The 21,759-nt window shown below is 39.5% G+C and overlaps 4 protein-coding genes across 5 annotated transcripts in view; 2 read left to right on the forward strand and 2 right to left on the reverse strand.

Annotated features, from left to right (window-relative positions):
• Positions 1-6,634, forward strand: part of tmem64 (transmembrane protein 64) — a 12,761-nt gene extending 6,127 nt beyond the window's left edge. The window contains exons 2-3 of the mRNA XM_020588232.1: positions 4,356-4,511; positions 6,104-6,634. Of these exons, the coding sequence (XP_020443888.1) occupies positions 4,356-4,511; positions 6,104-6,295 (348 nt within the window). The 3' untranslated portion in view covers positions 6,296-6,634. The remainder of the gene's footprint in view (positions 1-4,355; positions 4,512-6,103) is intronic.
• Positions 6,635-12,640: 6,006 nt separating this feature from the next.
• On the reverse strand, positions 12,641-15,380 carry tdp2b (tyrosyl-DNA phosphodiesterase 2b). Of its 2 annotated transcripts, none has more exons than XM_020588224.1 (7): positions 14,934-15,039; positions 14,480-14,576; positions 14,219-14,368; positions 13,999-14,090; positions 13,642-13,760; positions 13,378-13,548; positions 12,641-13,288 (listed from the first exon to the last, which is right to left on the reverse strand). In XM_020588224.1, exons 1-7 carry the CDS (start codon positions 14,944-14,946, stop codon positions 13,007-13,009), a joined length of 924 nt encoding a protein of 307 aa, XP_020443880.1. In that variant the 5' UTR covers positions 14,947-15,039; the 3' UTR covers positions 12,641-13,006. The 2 variants fall into 2 exon arrangements, with proteins under 2 accessions (XP_020443880.1, XP_020443879.1); XM_020588223.1 differs by having other exon boundaries at positions 12,645-13,288; positions 14,480-14,604; positions 14,934-15,380.
• Positions 15,381-15,473: 93 nt separating this feature from the next.
• acot13 (acyl-CoA thioesterase 13) lies at positions 15,474-19,099 on the forward strand. The gene is made up of 3 exons (XM_020588228.1): positions 15,474-15,633; positions 15,791-15,975; positions 18,384-19,099. The coding sequence occupies exons 1-3, from the start codon at positions 15,550-15,552 to the stop codon at positions 18,541-18,543; spliced, it is 429 nt and encodes a 142-aa protein (XP_020443884.1). The 5' UTR covers positions 15,474-15,549; the 3' UTR covers positions 18,544-19,099.
• Positions 18,763-21,358, reverse strand: cunh6orf62 (chromosome unknown C6orf62 homolog). The gene is made up of 5 exons (XM_020588225.1): positions 21,206-21,358; positions 20,874-21,050; positions 20,661-20,786; positions 20,168-20,302; positions 18,763-20,063 (listed from the first exon to the last, which is right to left on the reverse strand). The coding sequence occupies exons 1-5, from the start codon at positions 21,332-21,334 to the stop codon at positions 19,938-19,940; spliced, it is 693 nt and encodes a 230-aa protein (XP_020443881.1). The 5' UTR covers positions 21,335-21,358; the 3' UTR covers positions 18,763-19,937.
• Between the last annotated feature and the right edge of the window lie 401 nt (positions 21,359-21,759).

Below are 21,759 nucleotides of genomic sequence, written 5' to 3' on the forward strand. Positions count from 1 at the left end.
GGAGCTGGAGGAAGTGTCTGGAGAGAGGGAAGTCTGGGCATCTTTGCTTAGACTGCTGCCTGGTCCCTGATAAATGGATGGATGGATGGATGGATATTATCGTATTGTAGATTAGCTTTAATTTTGTTTTTCAGTAAAGTAAATTTTGAGTCATTGATCAAGGCAACAAACACCATGTGACAGGGCAGAGCAGTATATCAGGATATAAGAATATTGCTTTCACCTCCTATGCATAACCTGAGCCCTTTGACCTTCATACATGGTTTGAATAATGTATATTTGCTGATTGTCCTTCTCACGCAATCACTGATACCTCCAAATGGAGCAATATGTTATGGTAATGTAGAAAATCAGATGTAAGGTCCCTCAGCATGAAAAATGTTATGCCAGTTGTAATTGAATGTTTAATGAAGAACCGACCTGAGGGTGAACTTGATGTTATGTAGTCATGTTGATTTAGATCTCCAAAGGAGTACAAGTCATACTGCTGCTTTTTACTGTCTCCAGTTGCACCAATATCTCTCAAACTGAGCTGGAATTGCCTTAGTAGTAGCACATTTTCAGATTGATTAATAGCCTATCACATAATTGTCTCAAATTAGCTTGTCTCCTAAAAAGAGCCACAAATTTGATTATGCTAAAATTTCAAATAAAAAGACCAGAAAAATTGAGAAAATCAGATAAGAACGATTTTAAAACTAGGATGAAATAGTTACTTTCATGGTAAACCATGGTAAAATTTCTCACAGTTAGTATGATCAGATTGAAATCATCATTAAACCTGTGGTTGATTACCGCGGTTTGAAAAACTAATTTCCAGCATCAGCCAAAACTAGCAACAGGCAGCCAGGCACAGGCGTGCAGGCACAGTGTGCATTTGTTTGCGTAAATGAACATGGCAGAAAGGAACAGGGCTGGAAATAGGAGTGGTGCAGTGTTTGTTATCACAAGAAGTTTTAAGGTAATTTGTACAGCTTCCCCTTATATTTTATTTAATCACAATCCAAAAGTGTATTTATAAATAGGAAAACTGTCTCTAAGTTATTGCATTTTTATGGTACTTGTCATTTTTTTTGGTTGAAACATTGCATTTTTATTAAGTCGATAATCGTTATTGACAAGTACTCGAATCTAAGTATTTGTACTCGTACTTGGTCTGAAAAAGAGATATCTGTGCATGCCTTTGTACCAGTTGAAGTGCTTCTTAAAAGCCAGTACAACCAGTAGAATGCAGTATTCACCTTGCCAGAAAAAGACTTAAGTTAATATATTTATACAGAAAATGGTTTTCTGCCTCACATTACCTTTATATAATTTTTGTAGGTTATTTTTAAAGATTATATAACCATCCAGCCTGCTCTTCCAGTTAAAGTATCTCCAAAGATCTGCTACAACCAGTAAAATTCATATGTTATTATGGGTAATATCTTGATGCTGACTGGGGTTTTCTGCTTCAGGTTACCTTTATTTCCCATTTCTGGGTTATATTTTAAAGAGAAGTTTTTTTTCTGGTTTGTTTGCCTCAGATTACCATTATTTCAGTTTTAGAGTAGTATTTTAATTATCAGCCATCCAGTGCCTTTGTACCTGTTTCAGTACCTCTGAAAGGCTAGTGTGAACAGTAAATCATGGTATTCTTCTTGCCAAAATGTGATCACAATTAAATGCTATGGGATCCACCATAGCAAACCATAGCATTATTTGTGAAGCCAGTGCTCATAATGATATTTGAGACTTTGGGGGAAAAACCATTTATCTTTTCTTTACACAGAAGTGATAAATAATTTTAGATAAAGCACCCTAAAATTTGTTTTTAACAACTGTCACCAATAAAATGAATCCTAAGCATATCTTTACTTCAATTTCAATATATTTCATTTTCCTGTAATTTATTGGCCAGTGTGTATTAATACGCACCATTATATTGGCCTGGTCGATTTATCACTCCAGCTCTAAAACTAACTAGCACTTAAAAAATATATACTAAAAAGATAATAACTAAAGCAAAGATGGTTTGGCTTGGCAAAACTGGAGAAAATCAGGCCATTGGCTTTCTACATACAAACCTCTGTGTGAAACTTTTTTGTTTTAACTGGAGAAATGAATGTGAGAATGAAGCTTTCACCTGGGAGTTTAGCCGATCCTGCCAGGAGCAGGCTAATAAGCTGAAAGCCCTGCTCCATATGCGTCCCCTGTTGCATTTTTACATCCAGGCCCAGAGGAATTTCAGATCCAGCTCAGGCTCTGGCCGTGCACCTCGTAATTCACCTTACCTTTAGGCTTGCTGATGCTGTGTCTTAACGATCTCATTCTCAACAATGAAAGGTGAAACTAACTGTGGGTGGCTACTTCTAGGCCCGTACTGGGTCACGGTGGAATTATGTGTTGTCTGCTCTGCCCTTGATAAGCGCTTCCTGTGAGGGAGACTACATTTCACTGTGCCCCCTGCTTCTTTCTGCTGAAGTGGATGGTGCTACATTAGAGTGGGTAACCTAAAGCGACACAGACTGTAGCAGTTAGCAGCTTGTGAATCCTTTGAGGATGAAGTGGGCATATTCCAGTCCCTACATGTAATCTATAAAGGCCTCACAACCTTTAAGACTGGTCACTGGCCTGGCTCCACCCCTCTACTGGCATGAGCTGATGAAGCAAGTGTGCAATTTATCATATGATTTACAGGGCCCTAGCTACAGGCAAACATTTACTTATGCCCTGTGCTGTAACATTTATTGCAAAGGGTAAAACATGTGCATCTCCAAATAAAAAGTGAAACAGCATCACAGTAGCAAGCCTGAAAAGTGCAGATACTTCATTTACTGTTGTGTTTACGAGCACAAACTTGGGTGCCGTTGGTGCTGCTCTGAATAAATCAGGTCATGTCTTGGATGGGGTGTTGTTGTTTCTCTTGAATTTGCAGCTTATCTTGGAAGAAACAAGTAGGTGGTTAAATGTGAATTTTCTGCACAGTTATAAACATACCAACAATTAGTCCTTCCTCTAGATGCCTGGGTGGGAAGAGACTTCAGAGGACATGTGCTTCACAACTCTAGGGTGGCAGCTGAGAGAGCGAGAGTGTGTTCCTCTTCTTCTGTATCTGTCATGTCCTAGAGATCAGCTGAAGATATTTTGACTTTTGAAACACAGTGCTGACACATCAATGCTAATCTTACAAGGAGAAATGCCTGTTACATGATTATACTGTGGCAAAAATCCTTAATGGAACATACACAGGGAAAAACGCTTCACAGTGGCATTAGTTTGATGAATTGGGTTTTGATAATGTCAGTGTCCTGTGAGGTAAAACTCGGGCTCTTATCAGTGTGTTGTGTGATAACAGGAGAGGGTGTAGGGTTTATGACTGAGGAGGAGGAGACACTTGGAACAGAATGCTTTGCAGACCTGATAACATTTTGTCACAGGAGACCTCTTGCAGCAACACGCCACGGATCCCGACACAGCATTATCACCCACAGTGTAGTCACAGTGTACACAGTACCAAGGTCACATCTTCACATGTTCAGCACACACACACACACACACACATCAGCTTAGGTCATCACTTCATTGAGGGATCAAGGGTGGCAGCAATGCAGATACTCCTTTGTATGTAGGTGATTGCACCAGTATGAAAGACACTCAGCCATACGTGTGACAGATAATACTTCTTGCTCAAGCATGATGTTGCAGTTTTTTTTTTAATTTTGTGGTAACATTGCAGTTTTGGCCTTTGATATGCAATTTTCTCAAACATTGAATTGTGTAAAATGTTTGAAAAGTTGTTATCATAGAATTAGGTGCTGCTGAAGAATCTCACCTCAGGACAAGAGAATGGCTTGGGACTAATCATGAATTCATTTGACGTGGAGTGGTTAGCTAAATGTGGGGCAACAATGATGCTGTTTGCTATAAGCATATTTCTCACTTGCATGGACACTTGCATGCAAGAAAATTTGCTGGAAATGGGAGTAAATCACAGGCCTGTCATAACAATGCAATAATTGCACAAAATGGCAACAATCCGAACCAAAGCGTTTTCACATAGTTGGCTCTATCTTTGATTTAGCTCCATGTTGTTCCTGAATCTTTCATCACTTTTGTTTTAGTTGTAAGATATTATTTGTGTAGTTTTAAATGATTGAAAACTATTTTTGGAGTCACTCAGAGCAGATGCAATACTGGCTATAGATGAAAAAATAATACATGACATGATATGAACCTCAACCCTAATCGTAAAGATGGAATGCATAATAAACACGTTGTTTTAATTGAAATGCATGTGCTCATTTCCATATACAAACCAGTGTGCTTAAATAATTTTATTGACATTTGCTTCATTTTGCTGTTTCCATTTCAAGATCACAGATGTGTCCTTGCCAAACTACCTGGTGGCCTCCTCTGTGGGTCTGCTGCCCACTCAGCTTCTCAACTCCTACCTGGGCACCACGCTCCGCACCATGGAAGACGTCATCGCTGAGCAGAGCATCAGTGGCTACTTTGTGTTCAGCCTGCAGGTGAGCTGATCGTGGTGATGCATTAAGCGTGAAGATACAAATTACTTAGGCTGCCTTCACATTACAGGCCTTAATTTTTATGTTTTTTTTTTTTTGTTTTTTTACCAAATTGGATTTATTGCCCTGATAGTGGACATTTTGTAAGTTGAGTGTATGTTTTTGTAAGTGATGTATATTCAGCCCCGGTGTGAACAAGATCCTGAACTGCCTGGAATGTGAGCCCCATGTGTATAAGAATAACAACAGTAAAATAATTCAAATCGCACAATCTCCTTAAGAACACCTCTGTTGGGCTGTATTCCTCCCAGTCTGGCTTGATCAGAAGTTTCCCTATAAACTTCAACAAAAGTGAAACATCCTAAATCAGTCTTTGTCTAGTAGCATGACTTGGTGTGGATTTTTCCATGATCCCTTTAGGACACTGTATGAGAACACTTCGGTTGGATACTGGGGAGTTTTTTGCAATGTTGACAGACCAGGTAGTATATTATTAGCTCACCAGGGAATGAAAAACATGTTTCCATTGGCACAACTCTTGTCAGCCTCTGACACACAGGCACAGGAGACTGCCTGTTTCTGAGAAACGCCAGCAGTTCAGAGTTCCAGTAATTAATTTTATATGCTGTTCTAATGTTAGCAGTGATACTTAGGATCATAATACACCAAACATTCAAAGACTGCCAGTGACAGTCCTCTTATTGTGAGAAGCAGCTCTGGGCAACACCCTCAGAATGGAACAGGTTTGATAACAGATCAGTGCTTCCCTCCCTCCACTTTATTCAGAATAAAAATTGTCTAAAAAAAAAAAACCTGTCAAAAGCCCTGCGATGGATTGGCGACCTGTCCAGGGTGTACCCCGCCTTCGCCCGATTGCCGGCCGCGATTGGCTTCGGCCCCCCCATGACCCCGTTCAGGGACTAAGCAGTAGAAAATGAGTGAGTGAGAGAATGAACCTGTCAAAACGCATCCTAGTGCAAACATCTGTCCCTCCCTTAAATGTTTTTATAGAAGTGTCTAGAGTATGATTAACTTCTATGTTCATATGCAAATTTTGTCCACGGTTCTGTTCAGCTCACACATTTCCAGCTGCCACCACAAACGCAGCACCTGCTCAGCTTCACAAGTGCTCAGGGATTGGTGGTGTGTGAACATTTGATAAGTTCACGGGGAGTGTGTGTGAAATTATTAAATTATTGATACAGTGTTGTATATAGATTTCAAATTTGAGAGCACTAGTGGGAAAAAGGCAGTTTGTATCATCATATACCAGAATAATACATGATAGCAAATCAGTATCTGGAGAGAAGATACTGTACTGTCCTGAAGGTAGCTTTCTTAGTAGCAAACTAGCTTTGAGAGTTCATTTTATAGATGTTTGTCAGAAGTGTTGGTTGTGGTTTTTTTTGAATGCCCTGTGGTATATTTTGAGTGGATGTACCTCACCTTTTTGCTCTCATTCTCCTGTAGATGTATTAGGACAGCAAGATATTAGATACACGTCAGAATAAAGTGACAGCCTCATCACCATAGAAAGTAAGAAACAACTGAGCTTTTGATCACCACACCATAACTACTACTTTGGTCCTTTACAGATCATCATCAGCATCGCCCTGATGTTCTATGTCGTGCACCGGGCTCAGGTAGAGTTCAACGCAGCCATCGCCGCCTGCCAGATGGAGCTAAAGTCATCGCACATGAACGGCTCCTCTACCAATCACAGCAGCTTCACCTACTGCAGCAAGAGGGCGACAGCTGGCAGTGGAAACTGCATTAATGTCGTGTGAGTTGAATTTTAAGACCGCACAGCTTAAGGGAACTCGCTGAGGTGTCCGTGAGATGCTGAGGCAGTGCCTGTAACATGTTGGTGGTGTGGTATATTGTTTTTAGCCACATATTTTGACCACCCTTGTGTGAAAACCCCTGAAAGTGTATGTCTGTACGATGCTGTCAAAGTGTGGTCCACGTACCTTTGAAGAAACGGTGCTGAAATGGGTTTGCGATACATCACCTTGGGATTTGTTATCTTATTTTCAGTGAGGTACTTTTCCTCGAGATGTTAATGAAGTGCTGATGTTTAGTGATATCAGAAGCTGAATGAGTGTGTCATTAAAAAAAAAAAAAAACTGCTCACATTAGCTGCCTGCTAACACAATGAATGTGCAATCTGGAGTTTTCTGGAGAACCAAGGAATTGTTTTCCCATTTCAGTGTCAAAACAGTGCCAACCTATGCACTTTTATTTCATACTTCATCGTTTTTTTGAAAGATTTGGCTGGAGAAGATAGCAGATTTCACATCTGGAACCTCAGGAAGGTTTCTGCAGTGCAGAGTGGTCAGCTCCTGGGTAGCACAGAAAGATTCCCACCCTGAGCTGACCCTGAGATGTCGAGCTTTCCCGTAGATGTTTCTAATTCATTTTGGTTTTACATTAGTTTTTAATGTGCCTTTTTTTTGTCTTTTTTTGGCTGTGAGATTATCCATTTCAGTTATTATATAATTCTTACCTAAGATGGTAGTTTTGACAGTTTTGTGCAATACTTTGGAGACAAAATGGCATGAATGTCATATTTCACTGCTGAAACCAAACTGATCAGACATGCCCTCATGCATAAAAAACACAGATAGGTGTGTTTTTTTTTTTTTTGTTTTTTTTTTTTAGGTTTTACGTACAGTATAGACAACTAAGCAAATCAGACACCATGGCACTGGCCCCACCTGAGCTGAGGCTACATGTGGCTTATTTCTTCTTTTTTTTTTAACTTAATTTTGTCGGTAATGATAGAAATGACATTTGGACAGTTTTTGTGTTTTTAATGAAACAACAGCAGTGTTTCATGCTGTAGGCTTGTTTGCATAGTCAACTGCAACTGACAGGCATTATTTTCCTACAGACAAGTTAAACTGGAAAATAATTTGGTTGGTCAAAAGATGACACGGATGTGTCTCAGAAGCCGACAATCAAACACATCATGGACACTAAGTGATGAATGTGACAAGACGTTTTATTTTTACATGACTTATTGTGATGCTGCTCCTCAGACAAAGTGTGATTGAGGAATAATAAGGGCTCCTATATGAAATATCCATTTTTATGTCCCTGTAGTTGTTCACAAAAACCTTTGTTTTTCAGTTTTTATTTCCGGTTTAATGTTTGTCTGAACACATTCTATGCTGCCAATCTCATGAAAAGCTCTAGTTATTTTCCTGCTAAAAGTTGGTCGAAATGGCCCCTTCCTGTCTGAATTTAGCAATAATATTTGAAAGTCAAAAGCAAAAAAAAAAAAAAAAAAAAAAAAAAAAGATAAAAGTCTTAAGATGGTCTTTAGAAATGTGTGGGAATTTTTTCCATTCCAGTGTTAAAGATCTCTCTAAACATTTATTTTTCTTTCAAAAGTGAATAGAAATCTGCATCTGAGTTAGTCGAACCATGTTCCTTTGTTGTCAACATTCCTGGGTTTGTGTTTGTGTCCTGTCTGCTTTTTACTTCCTTCTGCCTCTGTCAGACATTTCTGCATTGCTTAAGGTATGGAAGAGAAACACCATGTGATCAGAACAGCTGGTTCAACTGTGTAGCACTTTTGGAGAGTCCATAAATCATTTGATTATGTATTGGTTTTTAGCAACCAACCTCTCAATCCCAGTACATGAAAATCTTATTATGAAGGTCTATACATTTTTGTATTTTCTTACTTGAATTTAAAGATTATGTAGAGAGAGAGAGAGAGAGAGGAGTATGTTTTACGACTGGGGGATTAATTATTCTACTCACTCAGATCACTTTTTGAAGGTATGGAGTTGAGGTTTGATGAGAAAATGTTATATACACAAGGTTTTGACCTGATAGTATCGTCCCTACTCTCCAAATAAAGTGTGGTTTATTTAGGTGTTCTGCTCAGAAGTGAGAAATATATGGAAGTAATGCCATGTTTAATGCAAAAATTCAATACATGAAACTTGATCCGGTACCATGAATACGGTTCGCATAATATTTCAGCCTCTTGGTTGAGATTTTAAACTGAGATTGTGGAAAAATTTAGCATTTTACATTAAGGCTTTGGTTCTTCCTGGATGGACTCTATTTAACCTAGATATAGTTATGCAACAACTGATTCCTAAGGGAAGTATATTTCATAGACACCCACAAAAGACTGAATCTGGGATGTAACGGCACACCTGAACTGTTATAGAGGATGTACGGTGTGATGTTACCTTAAAGAGTCAAGTTAAGGGTCACACCTGGTGCTATGAAATGCAATACTTCCCTGTCTGTATCAAGTGCATTACACATACACTGTATTTTGTAATACAGAGAACTTTACAGTGTATAAATATTGATATTTATCGCTGTACAGTGCTTGTTCAGTGTTATTTATGAGAGACAAAATAAAACCTGTCAGACTTTGTTACAAAATTTCTGGTCAGATTTGTATTTTACTTACATTCATTGTCTGACACATACATTTGTACCTTACCCTAATCAAACCAAAAAAATACTTTGTTTCAGCCCCCAGTAATCAATGCTCATCAAAACTGATCTTAAATGGGCACTTCAACAGTTTTACAGTGAATGAGAAAAAAAGAGGTGTATAATGTTGCTCAGGAAGGAGTCTAACAAAGTTATATATAACTATATATATATAGAAAATAAAACTGAGTTGAATTATGGGAAGTGCATAAGCCAGAATTTTTGGAGCTTGATCAATACTAGCAAATAATAGGATATCACTGCCTCTGCTGCATCACTTTTGGCCAGTGTTTTGTCTTTTGAAGTGTTTTGTCAACCTCATGGATGAACAATATTAAACCAACAGAGTGGCCCTTTGATGTAGAGTTTAAGATAAAACAAAAATCAGCCTATACTATCTGGTATAACAGAGACTGACCTTGCCCCAAATCCTTGCATGAGTCTTCAAATATCATTGCCTTCATCCTCAACCCTTTGAGAGTGATGGATGAGAAAAAATCCTCGCTCAGAAGGTTTCCCCTTATCTCGCAAACCTCTAAATAACTGACAGTGCTAAAAAATGCAACAGCAAGACTGTATAGCCAGAAATATTACTGGCTTCAGAAGCGGTTTGTCACAGCAATTTTGAAGTGAAGTAGTGATGGATGTGGCGGTGGTGGTGATACAGAGCGGGGCACCACTTATGCTTGCCCTTGCCTGTGACAAGCGATCTGTGCAGTGGAGGTGGGTGTTTGTGTGGACTGTGACAGACATGGTTCAGATAGATTTTTTTGCTTGTGAACAGTGCTGTGCCCATTTAATCACTCACACAGTGGAAATGTTGCCCATAGCCATCTGCTTACACCCACCCTAAAGAAAAAACTAAAATACAAAATCTTTGAAAGAGCCTGGTCACGGTCTATCAATCAAGCAGCAACAGTAAGTGAATTGTCTTACACTTTATGGCGCCATCTGTTACCAGGAGCTGCAGCACTTCACACCACCCGCAGATCTCTTTTGGGCTTGGGTCAGATCTACTTATGATCTGTCATCATCCAATCCTGCCTCAAAGGACAAACCTCATCCCAGAGCCTCCCCACCAGCACACGGATGTGTCCACACAAAACCAAGAACATTCATTTTGATGAGCCTCAGAAGAGAGCCCTGGCTTTCACTGAGGGCTATGCTTGTGGAGAGAAAGCTCCAAAAATACATTTGTGAGGCTGCTGGTGCTTAAAAACACATCAGAGAGTGAAATAAAAAAGCAAAAACAGGGCAAACGAGAATATTTTGGAAGATGTTCACACACCCAGAGGGAAACGTATGGTGCAGATGTTTATGGATATTTGGAGGAGGGCACCGTTGATGGACCTCTGGCAGAGGGATCCTGCTCTAGGCAGACAGACAAATCACATGACTGTGTTCTTGGCCCAGACAGCTGTTGCCTCCATCTGTGCCATGTGTGACCTGCTGCTGTTCTGCTCTTCAGTACTGTAGTGTGAAATGACTCAGTGCACAATTAGAGCAAAGTACTGCAACCCTAGAGGAGCATGGGAAAAAATTCTGCAAAAACAAAAATCTCAGTAGCACTTTATAACAAGAGCACAAGATGCATACTAAAGTAATGTATAAATAATGCATGATTTCAGATGACTTAATGGACAAATACAGTATTTATCATGAATTCCTGATCAAGTCACCTGGAGTTTATGATATGATTAGTTCATCATCTGTTATTTCAGTTAGTTTATACATTCAAAATTTGACAAAACCCAACTGAAATGATCATATCAGGCACATGCATTTGATCATAATTTCATGCAGTAAATATGAGAGCATTTATTAAATAATGTATGTGTAACAGTCGTTTTTATGCCTCTGCACCGGTAAGATTTGCAGCTGCAGGCATTATGTTTTCGGGTTATCTATCCATCTCTCCATGTGTCCGTCCATTTATATGGCCCATTCTTGTGAACTAGCTATCTCAGACAGGCCTTTAGGGAATTTCTTTAAATTTGACACAAGTGTCCAGTAATTTTACTTTTCCTATTTATAACCTTTATGTAGAAAAACACTGGCACTGGGATCCTTTGCCACAAACTGGGCTTTTGCTTTTGATAATGATAACAAAATACAGACGTGTTCTTGAAACATTGTTATTATACCAAATAACTATTTCATGGACTCTGCATTAACAAATATTTCCTCCTCCTGTTTGTTAGGACATCCCTCAGACAGTGGGATTTGGCAGAGGTAGTGCTATGTAAAAAAAATACTGACAACACTAGTCACTAATACAGAAATCAAAAACCACTGTATTTAACAAGGTTCTACAGTTGTTGTTTCTTAAACAGAAATAATGCATAATTTGTTGTAGCAGAGTTTTAGTTCTTCAAAATCATGGTTATGAGCAGTTCTCAGTAAATTAAAAAAGCATGAAGTATCAATCTGATAAATAATGTTTAAGTATGTTTTTGAGCTGTTAAATAGGATGTCATTCTGAAGATGAATGAAAACTACCTGCATGGATGAACTAAACCAAAATTGCATCTGGAATTTTTTTTCAGGTACAAAGTTAGTTCTCATTTCTTCTTCACAAGTAGAGAAATTATCATTATGCCACTAAATAAAGGGAGACTTATTTCTGAGCTTTACATGTTTTAGGTGAACTAATCAAAGCTGGACAGGAACCAGTGAGGAAACAAATGAGGGAGAGAGGCCTGTTCTAATGATGCCTGCTCCTGAGGAAGAGTCACATCTGTGTCCTCTCCTAAGGTCAGCGCTTCTTCACTGTGTGTGACTGTGCTGTGAAAGCAGTTCTGTGTGGTCGCTGAGCAAACAGCAAAACACTCTCAAATGTGAAGGGCGCACTACAGAGACAACTGAGGGAGATGTCTTGGCAGTGACATTGAAGACCAGGTGACATCTGGAGGTAGAGCTCAGGCTTGAGACACAGTCAGAGTGTAGAATATATGATAGATGCTGCAAAATGATTGCATGCAGTACCATGCTTTTCCTGCTATGACCATTCAAAATATAATATATGATATGGTTTACGCATACATACACATTATACCATCATGCATATATGTATATATTGTATTTACTACAAATATGGCATGTTACCTCACATCTGTATTAATTTAATAACTGTTTTGTTCTAAAGAGTGAAAACATTTTAATGGTTACATTAGCTGCAGATGCATTAAATATAATCACCCTGATCTTTTATTAAGCTCTTTTACTGTAAATGTTCTCCAGTCTTATCATCACCTTTTTACAAATGCAACTCTATACTGCTCTCTAGTGGTAGGATATCAATACAACATACACAGCTCTGCCTGTATTAGGTTTCCTATACTATAAAGTAAAATATACTTGAGTTCAGTATAGTATAGTTAATGTGAATTGTGTGCATTCCTATAATGTGACATAAGCTGGTGTTATTTTGAAATCTAGACTATCTGGAAACAAAATGTTGACAGGACAATCTCATGACTTTAAGTGCATCAACAGTCTGTCATCAGTCAAGAATCGTTTTTCAATTTCAAGTTTTAATCCAGTATGGCTGAAAAGACCTTAAAATGTAAAACTTAAAAATGTAAATGTTAACATCTACTGTTCTATGAACACTGGGCAAACTATCCATTTGCTGAGGAAGATTGTGTAATGTATACAAGAGCTCCAGAACAGCTACCAATAAACCTTGTGATGAGATGCAGTTAATTGTTTTAAAGGTCAAGACCCAATTTTCAACCTGAACTGCAAAATGAAATGAAGCTTTGAAAGTTTTGCATTTATTGGTGCGTTTTACATTTATTTAGATATTTTAACAGGAAAAATGAGATACATTAGAAGATAAAACTAATCAAGATATAAAATTTACAGGCTGCCAACCTCTGATGAGTTCAGAACATCATCTTTCATACAGAAAGTGTTTCTATGATCAGTTGTGTTGCTTGTCTGCAGTGGCACTTTAAAGCATATAAAGCAACAAGACCAGCTGAAATCTAAAGCTTTCACTTCCATTTTCAAGCTCTTTTTGTGTATTTCTATCTAGCAGAAAAGCTACAATAGATTCCCCAGTGATCACTAGTGTAGCGGCCACAGTCCAGCTTCTCCAGACCCACCAGAGCCATGTGTTCAGGGGCCAGATGTGGGACTCCATCCCCGGTTGCTGGGCGGAGGTAGACCCGGTCAAAGCGGCAGCGACTGACAAAGGGAACAGTCTTGTTGTTGTTGGCTTTGGTGTCCCACGTGTAGCGGCAATGCTCCGGCTTGCCCAGTCTCTCCCAGATGTCGCAGACCCCAGAGGGTAGGCCTACCTTGGCCACCTGATACAGGGCCCAGGTCAAGTATTAATGAAGAGATACATTGTGGAATGTCAAGTATGGACTGACTAAATCTGGCTGGAAAGACTAACCTCAGTGTCCCTCAGGTTTGTGTCCCCTCCAAACAGGACAGTGACATTGTCAGGTGCCTCTCTCATCCTCTGCATCACCACTTGGAGCTGCTTCATCCGCTCTGCTGCATGGCCTTTACAACTCTCAAGGTGGGACGTCATCAGACACAGCCTCTGGCCTTTAAAATCCACCTGATGTTCAAGAAAGAAAATGTACTCATATCAAGTTAAGGTAAACTGAATTTAAGTATAATGATTTGGAGTATTTGGATAAGTGTCACAAACCTGAGCTACAAGAAGATTCCTCATCATTTGAGTGGTGGGGTAAGTCACTGTTTCACTCTCCAGCAGTTTGATTCGTGACCTTTTCAGCATCATCCCAGTGAAGTAACCAGCTTCACCGCCTGGTCAGCACATATAAAGAAAATGAGCAGTTTGACCTACTGAGCTTGCCCAGTTTATGCCATAGTTTGAATATTCCCCTGTTCTGAGTATAGTCCATTTACTTTGTCCTGCCGTATTTTCTTCAGACATTGACACTGCTGTGTCAAACTGTTTACTTTTCTTGCAGTCATATCCAAACAAGGACCATCTGGTAACAAGACAGCAACAGAGAGCATTACACCATCAAAAATACTGTACCTTCAATGAACAGGTAGCTGACAGCCCGTTTCTTCAAGTACTGGATATAAGGTGGGATGAGTTCTTGCAGGAACACCACATCAGGAGTGTATCTACATGACAAGAAGATTTTCTTTTCAAGCACTATCTGTACCCTTAAGTCACGTTTTATTTCCCAAATCACTGCTCTGCAGGTGATCTCTGATCTCTACAGAGTTTAAAAAGTGTAACACATACTTACAAGACTAAGTAGGAGCACAGGCCCCTCGCTCGCTCAGCCAGGTTGTCTGTATCAAGTCCATCGACGTTCCAGGAGACCACTGACAATTTACTGTCATCTTCTTCTGAGGGTTTGTTTGAGGGGGCAGGACTGTCTTCAGTCAAATCTATGCTAGAAATTTTTCAAAGACTGGAATTATGTTTCATAACGGAAGAAGGCATGGATTAATGTTATTATACAGTAATTTGTTAACAGTAACACAAAGTATGGCAGCAGACTTACCAGTCTCTTGGAGGTTTTTCCTCAGCCTTATGCCTCTTGGGTTTGGGGCTGATTTCTCTCTTTGGAGAATCTTCTACTTCAAATACTGTCTCCATGTCTGCCTCAAAGAATGAGTTCAAAGCTCTCTAACAATTCAAGTGATAGGAAAGTAAGAATTTCATTGTGCAGGGAAACACGTTTCCATACTGTGCATATGACAATAAACACTTTGAATCTTGAAAGGTGGTTTACTATTCGATTTAGGAAAAAACATCAACTGAATGAAAAATGTCATGCCATCTAAAGCAGACGTATATTAGCACCTTCTGGCATCAGTGAAATAAGATGCAGCAATGTCATTAAAAAAATTTTTTAATATATTGGCCGCCAGCAAGTGGTTTTGTCTCTGACTACAACGGTAAGCTAGCGAAATAAGGACATATCCGAGAGACCTCGGGTGGTGTAGCTACTGTACCTCCATGTCCCATTTATTTTCAGCCAGGTAGCACTGAGCCACAGAGCCGTCGGTTCCCGCGACTGCAGCAAACTCATCACACAGACGAGTTCTGTTTTCTTCTAGATTAGAAACTGACGGTTTGTCCGAATCAGATGAGGAAGCCATCTTTTCTAGCCGCAAAATTAATTTACAAAATTACACAAGAAAAGAAGAGTTAAATACAAAAATTACTCAGAAGTTAAGCTAAATTAAATCAGTTAAAAGTTAAGGATGCATCCCCTGAATTAGGACACATGAGCCAATTCGTGTTGCTCTGCAACTTAGGTGTATCAGTGAAAGACTTCCGGGTGAACTTGCTAATGACAACGAATCTCAGCGCAAAAAAAATAAAACGCTACTGTATATTATTAAAGTGATAATCTCTAGGCTACATGTACAGTTACTAATGAATGCTGCCAAGTATTCTTATTGTGTTGCAGTTTACTTTCTGAACGATAGCTCTGGTCGAAACGATATTTGTAAGTTACCTAGCAGATTCGCTTTAGTTTCCACCCGGACTATTTAATGTAACGCAAAAGTCTCTGGTGTGAGGTAAAAGTAATTTTGACATTGGTTGCATTTGTTGGTGTTAAATATGGTTTCTCTTACATTAAATTCGTTAAAACGCATAATGAGAGAAATGGTAGATACCTCAGGCTTCGATAGAGTCCTGAGCAAGGTAAACACATTTATTTTGCGACATTTCTTGAGTGTTTAATGCTGTATTGTTGTGACCGTGAACACACTGTTTGCATTTTAACCACAACAGCTTACCTAACAGGACAAGCTCCAAACTGTTGCAATATATGACGGATAACTATATGTGTTTTCCTCAGGTGGACATACTGTCCACCAGCTCAGGTAAGGTGGTGTGTGAGATGCGGGTAGAGGAGGAACACGCTAACCGGGGAGGGACGCTGCACGGCGGGCTCACAGCCACCCTGGTTGATATCATTTCAACCTTAGCTATCATGCAGAGTGAGAGGGGAGCGCCGGGAGTCAGCGTGGATATGAACATAACGTGAGTCTCTGTACAGTGTAAACCTCTATAATAGTCATTATAGATGTTATCGCTTAACAGCACAGAACGGATTCACTCATGAAAGCAGTTCCTGTAGTGTTTTGTCTCTACCTAGCCTTCGGCATTAAGAATATGCTTGTTTTGAGTCCCATGTAGCATGAGTGGGTGGTGGACTTGCACTCTGCCAACAGGATACAGTGATACTGAAGCGCAGGGTGCAGTGTTCCATAAACGAGCTACTCTATGAATGAATTGATAGCCTGGTTTTACTGAATTAACAAGCGTAAAGTCTGCGTAAACACTATTTCAGAATAAGAGAGTGGGGCAAACTGTGAACGTGGGACGGACATCTGAATTGACGGCCGCTGGCACAGTATGGGAGGTCCAAGTGTTTGTTTAATTGTGAATACTAATAAACAGTGGTAGAAAGTAACTAAGTGCATTTACTCAAGTATTGTACTTAAGTACAATTTTGAGGTATCTGTACTTGAGTATTTTTATTTTCTGTTACTTCATATCACTACATTTTAGATGTAAATATTGTATTTTTTTTTTACTCCACGACATTTGTTTTATAACTTTAGTTACTAGTTACCTTTCATAACCAGATAATACAAAAATACAGTATAAGACCTCACTGATCTGTGGTGGAAAATTCACAAGCTACCCAACAGTAATTCTAATTAAATGCTTATTAGCAAATAAAAACTAGCTCCCTCTTTACCAGCTGTAACACTAAATATGATGTACACAATAATTCATCAGTAATTATAATACAATGATATGATATACAGGAAAGGGAAATGTTCCATTCTCCATAATGAGTGTTCTTAGTACTTTAAGTATGTTTTGATGCTAATACTTTTGTACGTTTGCTTAAGTAACATTTTGAATGCAGGACTTTTACTTGTAACTGAGTATTTTTACACTGTTCCACTGCTACTTTTACCTAAGTAAAGGATCTGACTACTTCTTCCACCACTGGTAATAAATCATGTAAATTAAATGTCACTGCTGCTGAATGCATACAGAGAAACACTGCATTTGTATTGACTGACTTTGTTGTTTTATTACCACACTAACCCTGAAAGCACACTATATGAACAAAAATATTGGGACACCTGACCATTACACCAACAGGAACTTTAATGACATTGCATTCAAAAGCATAAACTTTAATATGGCGTTGGTCCCACCTTTGCAGCTGTAACAGCTGCAAAGGCTTTCCGCAAGATTTTGGAGTGTTTCTGTGGGAATTTGTGCCCATTCATTCTTGATGAGGTCAGGCACTGATGTTGGACGAGAAGGCCTAGCTTGCAATCTCCATTCCAGTTCATCCCAGAGGTGGGGCTGAGGTCAGGGCCAGTCAAGTTCTTCCACACCTAATTCATCCAACCATGTCTTTAAGGATCTTGTTTTGTGAACTGGGGCACAGTCTTGCTGGAACAGAGAAAGACTTTCCCCAAACTGTCCACAAGGTTGGCAGCATAGTGTTGCCTGTTTTGGTATTCTGAAGCATTAGGATTGCCCTTCACTGGAAGTAAAGGGCCTAGCCCAAACCCTGATGAACAGCCCCATACCATTAACCCTTCTCCACCAAACTTCCCAGTTGGTACAATGCAGTTAGGCAGCAGGCAATGTTCTCCTGGCATCTGCCAAACATAAACGCTTGATTTGTCACTCCATAGAACACATTTCCACTGCTCCACAGTCCAGTGGCAATGTGCTTTACACCACTCCATACGATGTTTGGCATTGGGCTTGAGTTTTATGAGGTTTGCATGCAGCTGCTCAGCCATGGAAACTCATTCCATGAAGCTCCCACCACACAGTTTTTGTGCTTACATTAATGCCAGTGGAAGCTACAGAACCTGTAGCGTAGCGTGTTGGCGACTTTTATGCACCATTGCAGTTGTTGACCCTGCTCTGACTTTGTGGTCTGCTTTGTGGCTGAGTTGCTGTTGTTCCTAAATGCTTCCACTTTACAATAATAACACTTACAGTTGACCGTGGAATACCCAGCAGGGATGAAATTTTACAAACCAACTTATTGCAAAGATGGCATCCTATCACAAGACCACGCTTGAAGTCACTGAGCTCTCCAGAATGACTCAAGTGTTTGTAAATGGAGACTGCATGGCTAGGTGCTTGATTTTGTACACCTGTAGCAATGGGTCCAATTGAAACACCTTCATTCACTAATTAAGAGGTGTGTCCCAATACTTTTGTCCATATAGTGTATGTTTGGTGTCAGCTTGTCCTAAAATTTGGATGAATGTACCTCCACACTAGTAAGTTTCATTTTCTCTCACTGGAGGTGGCCTTGACCTTCAGCATGTTAATCCAATCAGACTAAAGAATAACTCGATGCTCTATAAATCACTTGAAACAATGCCATTGTCTTACAGATATATGAATGCTGCTAAGATGGGAGAGGACATACTTATCACCGCTCAGGTCCTGAAGCAAGGACGGACGCTGGCGTTTGCCACTGTAGACCTCACCAGCAAGGCCACAGGGAAGCTTATTGCACAAGGAAGACACACTAAACACCTCGGCAGCAGTTAGTCTTCAATCTGCATCTATCACATTAATTATATAAACGTAATGTCGAAACAAAGGACTTCTGAGTGAAGTTGTGAACTCACCTCTGCCTGCAGTTTATAAAAATCACTGATTGTGTAAATAATGTAGTAAACAGTGGTGGGAGCAAGAAGTCAGCCAAAACTGATTTCAAATTTGTATCAGTGATTCATCCATATATATAATAAAACAAATGGACAAGAGTTAAGCTTTCAGAATTTGCACTGTATTGGGATATGCTCAGCAGTATTGATTTGAGACTCAACAGAAAAAAAACCCCAGAAGATACACAACCTTATACCCTTTCAACTGAACACACTGAATCAACAATGAGCAAAATTATATGTACTTCATATTCTTTGACAAGCAAGCCCGCAAAACCCAATTTTAATATGTGCATGGCAGCAAATTATCTTAATTTTAGTAGGTCAAATTAAACAAGTTATCTTTCAGCAACTTTTGTTAGGCATGTTAAACATTAAACCTGTCACCATTTCAATTTCTCATCAACCCCCCACATAGAACAAAATATGAAATAAAATAAAAAAATCAAATTTCAGAAGCTTAAATGAATAGTGTGTGAATGACTTGAATGGTGACAATGACCTTCAACTTCTCTTAACTTTGTGTACAATGCCTTAAGTTACAAGATTTTCACAAAGGCCCTGTCTAGCATTTTTCAGATGAAAGCAAATGACACCAAAATGTTTTTTAAAAGTCCGGCACAAACTAGGGTGGTTTATAAGAAGCAATACCTACACCGTATGATTTGACAAATATTGTTCCTCTTGTTATCTTTGCTTATACAGCTGTTGTAACACCTATTCACACCTGTCCTTGGTCAAAAGATTGTGTAAAGTTGCTCTAGAAACCTCATTGACTTTACAACCAAACTCTAACAATCCTTTCTTATGACAACAAGGATATAAAACACGTCCATCTGAGAACCACCGTGAAGACCTGTGTATTGTTTGCTCCTTTTTTTTGATGCAACATAAAGAGTTCCTTCAATGACCGGTGCCGTTGACAGTGCAGCTCCAAGAGAACATCCAACTACTCAAAATCAATGTTCGTGCAGGTTCAAATAAAGAAAAATGAATGAGTGACTAGGAGGGAATGAAAAAGGGGAAGAAAAAAAGGGAAGGGGGGTGCAGAGAGGAAACATTGGGAGCATGAGGAAAAAACAGAATGGGAACTGAATCAGCTTCAGGTCAGGGAGGGGAGAATGAGTATGTAACAAAAAAAGGAGAGATCCAAGCACAAGTTCAAATTGTTTAAAAGGAAATGGGTGGAGATGAGTACATCAATTTGCCTCTGACGGCTTAGGCAGGAGGCATGAGAAGGGCTTTTCCCTATGTAGCTGGGTGGAGCAGAAAGCCTTAATCAGGCATGTATGGGCGGAGGTGATCCTCGATGTCTCCCACGCCCCAGCAGGTCAGCTGGTCCTGGGGCAAGTACAGGCAAAGGCTGCACAACTTGAAAACTGTGGCCTTGGTTTTAGGAGTCTGCAGGAGAGGTGGATAGAGAACACTTTCTGTAAAGTGTGTTGGCAGGCTGTGAGACTTCACCCTTTTCAAATCGGTAGCATCCTTTAAACAGACTGACTCACCTGTAAGTGCTGTCTATCCATGAAGAGAAATACAGACTGAGTTGGGTTGTTCATGACCATTCCAGCCTTGTCTTTACGACCCAAAGCATGCAAGCACTGCTTCTCATAGTCTCCATGATGAAATTCAAACTTGGCCTGTAAATCAGAGGACAGACTTCTGAGCCAAAAATTAAATACTGTTGCATCCGGGCTAGAGCTGTGTGATATGCTGTATGTACCATATTAACTGGGATAATACATTTGTTCTTGTGTGGTGTATTATGTGGCAGCTAGTAGCTAAATAGATATTTTAAATGAATATTTAAAACATGCATAACCATCACACCCTTATCGATGATGCGGTTATTCTAGGTCAACAGTTTACTTTTGTTTAGCCTTGGTGTGTTTTTGCAGGGGAAAAAATTAATAATTTGCCCAGCTGGAATTCAGACATAGAACTACATAGAGAATAGTTAAAAAGAAAATTAACAAGAATAATCCACCAAGCTCTGACCTGAACAGGCCTAAAGGGTTCATCATCAGCCCCCTTCCATCTGGAGAACAGCAGACAGACAATCTTCTCAATATCATTGCGTGGCCAAAGGATGAAGTCCATCTCCTGGGTGCAGCCTATCACATCCTACAACACCATGAGAAAGGACAATGTATCAACACGACTAAATGTTTTATTCAAACAACCCCTTCTTCAGATGGCTCAACGTCTTACCCTTCGCATCGACTGGTATCTTGGGGCATGTAGTTGCACAATGTCTTTTTGCAGGAGCTCTATTGAACTCTCAAGAGAGTAGCTAGAATCCCGCACACCTCGTAGGATGTTTTCTTCATAGTTGTTGGTCATCACTGGCATCACTTCAGCTACCTCAAAAAGTGCAGACTTCTTCGTCTGTAATGAAAAGAAAAGTAGAGACACAAACAAAACTTTACTTGTTTTTCCTTGGTTTGACATTTGATTGGACATTTAAATTTGTGCAATGAGCAAACACTGTAGAAAGTTCTGTTAATGCATGAAGAATAACAGCTTTTATTTTGCTGACCAACCTTTTCTTTGAAAACGAAGGCTATATATATCTTGAAGTCAAACTGATCAGCCAAAGATTCCCTTTTCTTCCGAAGTTGAGCTCGAAGTCGATTTCTTGTTTGATTTCTTCGTGAAGTTGGGTCTCCCATGGTTAGATGTTGATGGTAGTGTCTTCTCTTGTACAGAATATTTTGGCTACACACTCTACTTTTGTATTTATACGCTGGATAAAGGATCGTGCTAGCTACCCTTTGCAGAAACGATGCATCACACAACTCTTGGCTAGATCTATGAAATACCCGCTATCTACCAACTGAAAAGGTCAAAAAATCAGAAACAAAACTAAGCCATTTTTTGTAAATGGGCAGCGTTGAGTAGGGGAATGATCACCAAGCTAAGACCACATCTCTTTATTACTTGTTCAGAAATCCATGTTTAAGAGACGACCTTGACGCCAAATTATCTTATTTCAATCTGCCACTGACAAGGGATTACAGAGGAAATTTAAATGAAACAGTAACTCAAATTGACATTTATTTTGTAAATGTTGCTGAAATCAACAGAAACGGCTGCT

The sequence above is a fragment of the Monopterus albus genome, unplaced genomic scaffold, assembly GCF_001952655.1.
Source record: "Monopterus albus unplaced genomic scaffold, M_albus_1.0 scaffold514.1, whole genome shotgun sequence".
NCBI classification, from domain to species: domain Eukaryota; kingdom Metazoa; phylum Chordata; class Actinopteri; order Synbranchiformes; family Synbranchidae; genus Monopterus; species Monopterus albus.

Bases quoted from the DNA above. Each gene is read 5' to 3' on its own strand.
- acot13 (XM_020588228.1), top strand. From the start codon at position 15,550: ATGGTTTCTCTTACATTAAATTCGTTAAAACGCATAATGAGAGAAATG. The intron at 15,634-15,790 runs GTAAACACATTT...TGTTTTCCTCAG, and splicing joins TCGATAGAGTCCTGAGCAAG to GTGGACATACTGTCCACCAG. The intron at 15,976-18,383 runs GTGAGTCTCTGT...ATTGTCTTACAG, and splicing joins AGCGTGGATATGAACATAAC to ATATATGAATGCTGCTAAGA.
- tdp2b (XM_020588223.1), bottom strand. From the start codon at position 15,080: ATGGCTTCCTCATCTGATTCGGACAAACCGTCAGTTTCTAATCTAGAA. The intron at 14,605-14,933 runs GTACAGTAGCTA...TTGAATTGTTAG, and splicing joins AAAATAAATGGGACATGGAG to AGAGCTTTGAACTCATTCTT. The intron at 13,289-13,377 runs GTTAGTCTTTCC...GCCCTGTATCAG, and splicing joins CAAACCTGAGGGACACTGAG to GTGGCCAAGGTAGGCCTACC.
- cunh6orf62 (XM_020588225.1), bottom strand. From the start codon at position 21,334: ATGGGAGACCCAACTTCACGAAGAAATCAAACAAGAAATCGACTTCGA. The intron at 20,787-20,873 runs GTAAGACGTTGA...ATGGTGTTGTAG, and splicing joins GATACCAGTCGATGCGAAGG to GATGTGATAGGCTGCACCCA. The intron at 20,064-20,167 runs GTGAGTCAGTCT...CCTCTCCTGCAG, and splicing joins TGGATAGACAGCACTTACAG to ACTCCTAAAACCAAGGCCAC.